This window comes from Zerene cesonia, chromosome Z (genome assembly GCF_012273895.1).
Source record: "Zerene cesonia ecotype Mississippi chromosome Z, Zerene_cesonia_1.1, whole genome shotgun sequence".
NCBI lineage: Eukaryota > Metazoa > Arthropoda > Insecta > Lepidoptera > Pieridae > Zerene > Zerene cesonia.
This window is the reverse complement of record NC_052122.1, coordinates 10,744,412-10,755,693: the sequence shown is the minus strand read 5'-3', so window position 1 is coordinate 10,755,693 and position 11,282 is coordinate 10,744,412. Positions and strand designations below refer to the sequence as shown.

The 11,282-nt window shown below is 31.8% G+C and overlaps 1 protein-coding gene across 2 annotated transcripts; it reads left to right on the top strand.

Moving 5' to 3' along the window:
• The first annotated feature begins 316 nt into the window (after positions 1 to 316).
• On the top strand, positions 317 to 9,709 carry LOC119835670 (peptidoglycan-recognition protein SA-like). Of its 2 annotated transcripts, XM_038360637.1 has the most exons (5): positions 317 to 934; positions 2,471 to 2,623; positions 3,069 to 3,266; positions 6,278 to 6,429; positions 9,154 to 9,709. In XM_038360637.1, exons 1-5 carry the CDS (start codon positions 544 to 546, stop codon positions 9,562 to 9,564), a joined length of 1,305 nt encoding a protein of 434 aa, XP_038216565.1. In that variant the 5' UTR covers positions 317 to 543; the 3' UTR covers positions 9,565 to 9,709. The 2 variants fall into 2 exon arrangements, with proteins under 2 accessions (XP_038216565.1, XP_038216566.1); XM_038360638.1 differs by lacking the exon at positions 3,069 to 3,266.
• The last annotated feature ends 1,573 nt before the right edge of the window (positions 9,710 to 11,282 follow it).

The window sequence follows — 11,282 nt, the reverse complement described above, 5'->3', positions numbered from 1 at the left end:
ATTAAAAACTAGTTTGTTGGTGCTAAATGACTGATAGAAAATCTTCATGCACACATAATTTATTTTATAGTTCTTGTTTTTATTTTCTTCTATCGAAAAGATAACTCTTTCATAAAATGGATACATAAGCAATTCAACACACACAATGAAGTAGTATGTTAAAAAACTGCTTACATGTTAATATTCCCCAATTCTTAAGAAACTTAATTATAATGGCAATATTATTTTATGCACTGACATTTGACAACGTTACGTCTACGGGACTTATTTCGTGGCAATTTCTCACGTTCAAAAATCATTTTCGCATAGTTATTAGTAGCTAACTTGTTAGATACCTACGGAAGTGGTAGGTACAAAAGAATTCTTGTTTTTTGTAAAGAAAAAATCTTATCGGTGGTCTGTAAATGTTATTAAAATGTAATCTGTGTCTGTTAATCTGGGAATTGTCTATTCACAGTAATTAATCATTATTATTGTTTCGTAGTGCAGGTTTTTCGAAATTTGTGTAAGATGAAAATATAAAAGTGACTTCTGTTAAATAAAATGGCTCGGAATAACGATGTAAGCTCTTGTGATAGTAACGGTATAAGGGTTGAAGGTGATTTGGGTGATTTACAAGTGACGGAACTGAGCGACAGCGAAGACAAAGATGAGAGAACTTTTGTTGAGCCAAGTGCCTCAAGGACGCTGGATACCTTATCTGCCCTGCCCGCATCACTAGTGCAGAAATCAACAGTGCCTGTATTTGGTAGTATATCCGTAGTGGAGTCAGAAAATGTACAGTTTGGAAATAATACATACTTCAATGGGCCAGTGACTATAAAGCAGATTGTACAGAACAAGTCTGGTGTTGATAACAGTTCATACACTAGAACTGAGGAAGATGAACCGAAAGATACAGTTTACTCTCATGGAACAAAATTGGACGATATTCGTAAGTTATATTTTGATATGTATCATTTTATTTATCAGTATGTTACAGTTTGTTGTGTTAGATCAGTAGTCTTCTAGTATATCTATGCACAATTTCTGAGATACAATTGCTGTTTACAGTACACAATTATAGTGTAACTAGTCTTATTACAAGATAATTCACTGTAAGAGCAGACTGCAGAGCATATGCGCAGTGTTTTTGCATATATAATAATGAATGTTGATTTTCATATTATTGTATTATTTGTCATTGTCACTTTTTAGCAACTTTACAACAGACCAAATACTGTCCTTAAACCACAACCTTGACCTTTGAAACATGTCTTTATTGTCTTCCACATTAGCCAGTCCACAGATAAAAAAGACTCACAAATATTAAGAGGGTTACAAGATGTAAAAAAAAATTGTAAATATAGAAAAGAGACATTATTTTTAGATTATTGTCAGTTCAAAAAATTTGATTTTGTTTACAGTTCAAATTTAATATTGTTAATAACACCTATGTAACCTTGCTATTGAATTATTAATAAATAATTTCATGGCTTTTAATATTATAATAGAGATTAACGTTTAAGATATTTGAGTACTTTTATGGTTAAATAAGACAACAATCATTAAAATTGAAATAAATTCAAATAAACATATAAACTGTACACAATACTTTTATGGTTGAATGAAAATTAGAAACCACGGAACACTTATGGGATTGGATAGTGAATATTTACAAATATGTAAATTAAGAACAAATGAATAAAGAATAAGATTGAAATAAACTAAACTGTTTTAATAACTCTTAAAATTAATTAATTATTGACCATAACGCTACATCTTTCTGGCACTATCTGGTGTACCTTTTCAATTAACCAAAATAGTGGTATAATTTATTTCTATTTTGTCATTTGCCAAAACATTTATTTGGTCACAACAAATTAACCCAAGATTTATAGTTATTTTATACTCATACATATTGAAACTATTTAAAATAATGTTGTTGTATCTGATGAAAAATTTAAATGAAACAACTGTCCTTCAATTGATAGATAAATTAGACAAAAAGGGCTTACTTTTGAGTACTATTCAATTTCTAGAAATTGATTCATGGTCAGTTCCACTCATCAATCTATCAATCTTGTTGTAATTTATAATGATAAGCTATATACAAGAAAAAGACACAAAAATGTGGTGATTTGTGGTTCCTCAGGCCTTATCTTGTGGGAATTTACTCAAAAAAAAAAAAAATTGCGTTTTGTGTGAATAAAAAAGAGAGTGTTGTCTTTGGTTCATTTAAATCAAGATTGTAGTATGAAATATATTAAGAAAGTATATAAGTTTGAACATATATTTTGACATTAAAAATGTACTTTATTGAGTGCTAAATTTGTACTATAACATGGTAAAATATAGTATGATAAGTGAACTATGACTCTTTGCAAATTTAATGGCCAATAATCAAATTGATTAATAATACAATAAATTGTATGTAATTAGTTAAGCATTGAATTTAATTATAACAACAGTAACATTTTTGTTTTTTCAGCCTTGAAAAAGCACGAAATACTTGTGTGGCATAAATTAACATTTTCGGCTGTATGTGTAACTATAATTGGGGGGATAATAGCAATAGTTCTAATTTTACCCAGCCGAGGAGACCAGCAGCAAGGAACCACCGTTAGCTATGCAACGGAGAGTTGTAAGTTAATTATCTGTAAAATTATTATATAGGATCTTGCGAGCCTAGCTATTATGACATATTTTGGCCGTAATTCATGTATAATATAGACATTTCATATTTCTACATATATATCATATATGCAGTCTTCAATCATTAATGATATTGTCGATTGAAGTATCCACTGCAGCTATTTTATTTGAATATATACATTTCTTGTAGAGTCTAAGTTACAAGGCGTAAGACATAAACGGATAGGCATGACGATACCATGTTGTTGAGTTTACTATGGATCTCAACAAATGTACTACTTGCAACATATTATATAGATTTAGTTAACATTTACAAAGCTTTGCTGAATATTATTGTTTTTTTTGCTACAATAAATATTCCTTATCATCTTTCTATAGAACTCATTAACATTGAATAATTTGTCAATTGAGCCAACAGTAAAACTTTTTTTCAGTTAACTCAGCGGTGGTGGGCTTCTGTAATGAGAACATACAAATTATTGTTTTATCAGTCATAATGTTGTTATTAACATCTCTGTTGATTTCGTATTCATTACTAACAAGGGATATTGGTCATGTCAAAGCGAAGAGAGCAGGAATGTATGAAAAACCTCTGAATAAAAAGCAAGCACGCCTGCAATGCACTTTTACAGGTACGTTATGAGGTTGTTTGCATTCCTTATGTGATATTCATATAGCTGCGAAATTGTTATAGTGCTATCTTTATCCTTTCTAATTTTGTAAATGCGAAAGTAAGTTTGTTTGTCCACAAATCACGTCGCAACGCAGCGATTTTATGATATTATTTTCGTCTGGAATTTAGAAGACTGGACTTTGGATATACGGGCGAAGCGGCGGGCAAAAGCTAGTATGGATATATTATTACACAAAATCTACTTTTTCTGATTTTTTTCGATACCTAGTCGGTAGCTAAAATGTATGAATAAAGTGTTTATATTTCATGTGAATTGCACTACTATAAGGTTTAATGCATCAAGTTGGTAATAGATTAAACATTATTAAAAGGAACCATCAGTATACAATATGTATCCCACTAGATTATACAAATCAGGGTCATGTTATATTAGTTTGTATTAAGATTTCAATTCTTATTAACTATTACAAATGCTTAAGTAAATATTTCTTAATAATTGAAACGAATGGCAAAAATATTGTAACTGTCTTTAGTGTAATGGGTAATATTGCAATGTATAATAATGCGTCATATATTAACCACTTGATGAACATATAACTATTATATTAAATTGTTATGTATTCCTAATTACAAGTGCCATTGTATATTGAGGAAAATATTAAGGATTTACTATGTGTTGGTATGATCGCCTCCTTGGTATAGAGGTTAACGCGTGAGCGTAGAACCGAGGGGTCCTGGGTTCGAATCCCGGTGGGGATGCACATAAAAAAAATGCTCCGGTCTGGCAGGGCATAGAAGGCTGATGACCCGCTTGTCCATAACGAAAATCGATCAGTGAATCAGATGTCTATCATCTGCGCCATACCCCTAACGGGACTTCACTTTTTATGTGTTAATATAATTTATAGAATAGGCGTTCCCACTGAAAGAATAAGTATATATTAACTAGTGGTTTGCCACAGCTTCGTCTCTGGTAAGTTGTGCGTACATAGCCAATAGCACAATAGGAACATGTAAATATGGTGTAAGAATTTTGGAAATCGGTCCAGTGGTTTCTGAGATTATCGCGTTAAACAAAACAAATTCAATAACATCAGTAATGATGACCCGAAACCGTTCGTAGATTATTGTAATTGAAATAAATTTAATTTTAAAAGTGAATTACCGTGGAACTAGTGAAATAAGTTTGTTTGATTTTATATCAGAAATATAAAACTCATTATGAGAAAAATAAGTCATTCTCAATCTGTTTAACCCCTTCGTGAAAATTATCAATTACTTTCAGAAAATTTAGCTATGATTTAAGATTTTAACATTTAATTGAAGATTATAACAACAAACTTATTATGCATTTGACTTAATATGATTAATTTATTGTATCATTTAGTATGTTTAGGTGCGAATAAAATCTACACGATTCTTGAAGATATTTTATAATTTTTAGTAAAACATTTTTTATAAAAGTTGAATGTTTTACTTTCGACAGCCGAAACAGGTTTTGCAAGTTTTATATGAGTGTATTGCCAGTCTATGATTCTATAGCTTCGAAACAAATAAACCGATTTGAATGTAGTTTTGTTTCATATATAATATTTAAGTTATCTTTTTTAAGTTATTTATGTTTGTTCATATACCACACACTCATTCACGGCTTTAATTATTTTTAATATAATAAACCGATAACTGTCAATAATATGATATCATATCAATGTTATGTTTTATGATCAGAACTTTGCACGGTTGCGTGATTGCTTTAGCGAAATGTATATATTTGCATTTAAATAAACCACAAACGGAGTAACCTGGTAATACGCAGCGTATTTCTCGGTATTTTCAAATGATCAAGAAAAGTATATGTCGATGTAGGTGTACACCTAACTATTTTATGATATAGGTTATAATTTCTAACTATAACGTGCCGTAAGAATCTTTAATGTTTCCGACTTATAAAACTTTGATATACGTATTCAGTTGTTTTATTTACAAAGCACATGTATGAAAATAATCATCGTCGAATCACGTTATTATTTCTAAATTCATTCAGCAATCGTAAACCGTGATTTGTCTCCGTACTTCGTTTAATGTTTGTTAATCAATGAGTATCATTGAGTCATAATATACTGTACCGTATTTTTCATACATAACATTGCAAGTTATGATGAACGTTAATCCTACTATCCTACTAATATTATAAATGCGAAAGTTTGTAAAGATGTGTGTGTGTGTTTGTTGCTCTTTCACGCAATAACTGCTGAACCGATTGCAATGTAATTTGGTACGTAGACAGCTGGACAACTGGAAAAATATATAGGCAACTTTTTATTCCGATTTTCCTACGGGACACGGACTTACGCGGGTAAAACCGCGGGGCGAGCTAGTTGTTTTAGTGATGCGAACCCCATTGAAAAGTGATATTTTTAATATGAATATGCGTTTGCTAAATTCATTATGATTAATTACTACCTTAAATTGTCGTATCTTAATGTTGATTCATTAGTGAGGAATGTGCAGCATATAGCCAAAACCATTGCAACTTCATTTCTTGTAGATTTTTAAGCCAAGTAATTCATATTATGTGTTCTTATTTTCTGCATTGTTTGGAAGTTTGCGGACTTTCCTATTAAAATCAATCAAATAACGCAGCTGCGAATTGCAATGCAAATTGGTTACTATGAAATGAGAGCTAATTACAATGAAAGACTGCAACGCCATGCAAAGCGAATGAAACGATCAGATTTCATATATCAATAAATTGGTCTATTATATGGATTCTGCGTGTAATTAAGCTCGAATCTCGAGACTGCATAGCTTTTTTCGCAAATAAATGTGTTCTTAGCTTTAGCAAATTGTATTATTCTTCTGAATATCGCAGCGTAATTTCATGAAACATGTAGAGTATAGATTATACAGTAATATCTTATTATTAAATAACTGTTGAGCATTGCGATTGGTGCAAATCGAATCATGCAAAAGGACTTATCACTAACTATATTGTCTATTAATTTTCAGCGGACCCATTGTTAATATCGCCGGATTACCTCAGGATAGTATCGAGGTCCGATTGGTTGGCGCAACCGGTGGAAGCCGTGCTGGATAAGATACGGCAACCCGTGCCGTGGGTGATCATCACCCACACAGCCACGGAAACGTGCGAGACGCAGGTAAAGTGGGGTGATATGATATGATGGGTGACGGTAATAATGAATTAGATTTGTCAGATCCAAGGACTCATAACTGCATACTAGCCTCGAATAAATGTAATAGCTAAAACCAAAGATATATTTTTACAACTAACGTACTAGGCTAAAAACATAGACGTTTAATTATTAAGTATCTATAATTTTTAATGATATAGTAATCACTTTTATCATTTTCGTCGATATTAGAATAGACTCCCGTATAAGATTTCGTGTCTTCAGCGATGCTGGTGTAGTCGATAGAAAGTGACAAAAAAAATGATAGACATATTGTTGAATTTATAATAATGGTGTTAATAATCATTCTTCAGTTTCTGATGTGAACATAGACAGATTTTTACATTATATTTAGGTAGGTGCTCTTGGGAAACTATTGTAAGAAAAATAATTTTTTTGTACCAACAAATGTCACTGACGTTCCGGGGAAGGGAAGTACAGCTACACATTCTGAAATAAATAGGACCAAATGATAAAATTCTCCTATCAAATACAAAAAAAATACAGAGTAGGTATCACGTCAATAGGTTGAAAAACCCCAATAAATTTCTTGGATTCTCAACCGTTTCGCGATCACCAACTTACAAAACGTAAAATAAAAAATGATCAGTCGAATTTAGAACGTCCTTCGTTTTTTGGAAACATCGGTTAATGAAAGAGAGTATTAATTATAAAATCGTATATTCTTGAATCGTATAATTAAAGTATTTGCTCACTTAATAATTTGCATTTGGTATATGTATGTACTTTTTGTGTATTACACGAATTAGTATTATTTTTCCGATTCTAAAATCTACATTCTATAATTGTGAGTGAGTATTTCTAAGTATTTTCCTGTCTGTTGTGTAATATTGTTTTATTTGTTTGTATAAAGTGTCATTAAGGTATGGTTTCTATTTATGTCCAGTTATATAACACAATTGATAAGTGGCATAGGTCAGTGCTGTGAACGTCATTGGATTTTCGACTTTGTCTCAAAGAGATACGTGCTGTTTAATACATTGTTGATTTTTATAATCGCTTCTAGGTAACATCTAATAGTTCATTGTTAGTGGCGTATATACTGCGTTTTTCAATTTCAAATGATAAATCGCTGATTCACTTTCATGCTTGGACTATGGGGTTACTATGACGTATTAAAGTAGGGGTAATTCCAGTGTGAGATAAAGACAGGAGTCGCCTAGCGCCATCACATTTTCCACAGTGGACTCATTTGTAAGAACTACGCGAAGTGAATGTGCGCAGCAATAATTTATAATCATTTACAATTGATAAACCAAACGGCAAAAAGTATTTCGTTAGCTGGCGAATTTATTTGAAATCCCCGTATTTTTATACATTTAATAGAATAATAATTAACGTAAGTAATATTTTCGGGGATTTCTTCAATGGGCATATGTGTAGTTGTACACCAATGAGTCATGCACATACATCGCCCTTGATAAGGCTTTGTGCAAAATATGAGGGGAATTACTTGTTAATACTAACGAAACAATTAAGTGCTTTATATCACTATATTTCAATACAATTTGCGGTTGTGTTGTAGTTAATTTTCAAACTATATTATATAAATACAACAGTAGAGTGCACACAATAATTTCTTCATATTTTCGGAGTTATTAAATAGTTTATTTCTTGCTTTGTATACCAACGCTTAAACAAAAATAATCCTCTTCTTTGATATCCTTTTTGTTTGATCGTTTTTGTGAAACTGGTATTTATTTATACATAGAAAGTTTTGTTCTTAGAAAGCGCGATAGGCGCATCTATTGTAGGTATTTGGGTCGCCACCACTCGAAAGTTCATTTTCATTTTTAAATATTCATATTTATGGATATATATGGAATAAGGCTAAAACAGAAATTTATTATAACACACTACTCAATAATGAAATGATGTTTATACCACGTGTATTTTTTTGCCACTGTCGGCATTGGAGCTGGTGGGTCGCCTGATGGTAAGCGCTACCACCGCCCATGAACATTTGGAGAGGCGTAAGGTCGATTGCAGACCCTAAGCCTCTACAAATGGATTGCCGACTTCAAATTGGAGAGGGATGAAAAAAAATTGACGAGAGGAATAAAGGAATGGACTGGGCTGGTAAGGAAAAGGATATGGGCCTCCGGATCACTCACCGAACGAAACACAGCAGTATGCTATTTCACGCCGGTTTTCTGTGGTACTTCCCCGTTGCGAGCTGGCCCAATTCGTGCCGAAGCGTGCTCGACTACTACATACCATTTATTATATACCATATATATAAATCATTTCATTTACATGTATAATGTAAATTATATTATGATTTGTATTAAGCATGCCCATATTGTGTGTTGTGTGCATGCGTTGGACGTTTGAAGGAAAAAAATAACTACAATAATAGTAATTATAAGCTACGTAAGAACTTGGAAGTAACGGCCTCGTAGTCCTTAGTCCTTAGTCTCGTAAATATACCATAATAAATACATATTTAGTTTAAAAATTATAATAGTTTCAGACCGCGATTTTACTTAGGAAGTCAAAAATGAAAATTGGATTGAGATATTTCATGTATAAAGTAACCTGTATTGCTCTGGCCTCCTAACAATCTCCAGTCTTAAATACGAACGCAACATCAAAGAAAAACTAACAAAAAAAACACACTCGCCTTTATAATATGCTGTAATGTTATAATAAGTATGTTTTTCGTTACAGAGTCAATGCGTTCTGCGCGTGCGCGTGATTCAAACGTTTCACATAGAATCGCGAGGTTGGGACGACATTGGCTACAACTTCCTAGTGGGGGGGGACGGCTCCGTGTACTATGGCCGCGGTTGGGACTACATCGGTGCTCATACGCAGGGCTATAACAAATATTCCATCGGCATAGCTTTTATAGGCACGTTTAATAACTACCAACCCGCAAAGCAACAGATCGAAGCGTGCCAGAAATTAATAGCTAGGGGTGTCAAAATGGGAAAACTTGCCAAAGACTACAAACTCTTAGCTCATAGACAACTGATGTCGACCTTGAGCCCTGGTGATAAGTTGTACGATATTATTAAAACGTGGCCGCATTTTGTTAACAATTTCACAAATATCAAAGATCTGTTGCCGAATTATTGATTGTTAAGGATTGTTTTTTGTTGAGCTGGATTTCAATTGTTATAGGATGACCTTGTTTAGGTTATGTGAGTATGGAATGAAAAAGTTGATTTGTTGTTTAGGGTGGTAAATTTATTTCTTGTTGTATAAATGTGTACATTTATAAATATTTTTCTTGAGAAATCAAAAAGGAATGTACATTTTTTTAATGTACTTTTTTGTTAATTCCTCCTGCACATATTTTATTGTTTGTATTGTAAGTTTATGTGATAATTAATTACTGAGAGGGACTTCTTTAGCTATGATAATCAAATACGCGTTTTTGAGATTAGTGTTTCATTTCTAGTCCAGTCATCTGGTAATTTTATTTGAAAAGTTGTCTGGAAGTTTTGAAAATGGGTGATTTCGTAGATTTACCTCGTATCTTTGTCGACATTTTGAGTCATTTCACAAGGTAATTAACTCACAATCAGAAAATATCTGTCATCGATCTATAAACACATGAACATTGTAGAATATCAATAATTTTTCATATAAAATGACTAGGATCATTGAAAAATTGAAACGTATTTCAATGCTGTTTTTCCACTGTATGTATTATGTATGTGTTAGTATCTTATATGTGGAAACGAGAGCGGCAAAGTGATAATTCGAAGGTAGCTATTGAAAATCAATTCCAATACTTCTAGATCTAAGTAACCACATTTTATGTACCAAATGGCTGGATGATACTTTGATTCCGCATTATTTTACTCAAAAATGAGAAGATGCTGCAACTATTTAATATAGTTAATGATAAATTAAGCTAGTAACTATGTAGTTTTAAGTTTTATGCCATTCAAATGATTTATAAACTGCGAATTTTTTTAGAATAGAAAAATAAATTCACTCTCTTGGGAACTAACTAAATAAACTTAATGTTTATAGTAAATTGGTGGATTTATATGTTGAATCTAACAAGAAATGAAATTTTTACATACATATTACGTATACCAGTAGGTTTACGTTACGATTCTCTGGCTATATCTGTGTCCTTAATCACTCAAAACCTCAACGTTTATGTAATTATAATAACTGTTATAAACATATTGAAATAGCCTGCTGGCAAATTGAAAGGCCACTAATATTTAAGTACTGTATGTATTATGTATGTGTTTGTATCAGTATGTAATCGTTAAATGTTTCTAATGAGATTAGTTATACGAACAAATGTGTTAATTCTTTGTATGGAATTTCTGTTCATGCATATTTTATACATATTTAGATGGCAAACTAGTAGAAATTTCAATCTATGGACATACTGTTTGATTCGCTATCATTTAATTATGTTATATGTTTGTTGATATTTTAAGTATATAGTATAAGTAGAAATTTCGATAAGTGATTGATAATTTTCAATTAGGTTATGAGGTAAGACAATGTAGACGAGGGTGTATGATGTTATTGAGAGACAGAGACGATATTGAGCCGTAAGATAGACAAGGACGAAAGATAAATATAACTTATTTTCAATAAGACTATTTTTCTTTTGGGCCAAAACGAACTTGTGATATTCTAAAGAAATCTATTATTATTCAAATAAGATATGGATTATTAAATTTTAAGCTATTCTCATAAAAACGGGAGTTGTAAATTTCATAGAAGTATGTATTTGAAAAGAAACTCGTGTTAAAAAACGTTTATATTATATTATAGGATCCAAATAGTTTTTACGTGAACGTTCGACAACGTACAGACAT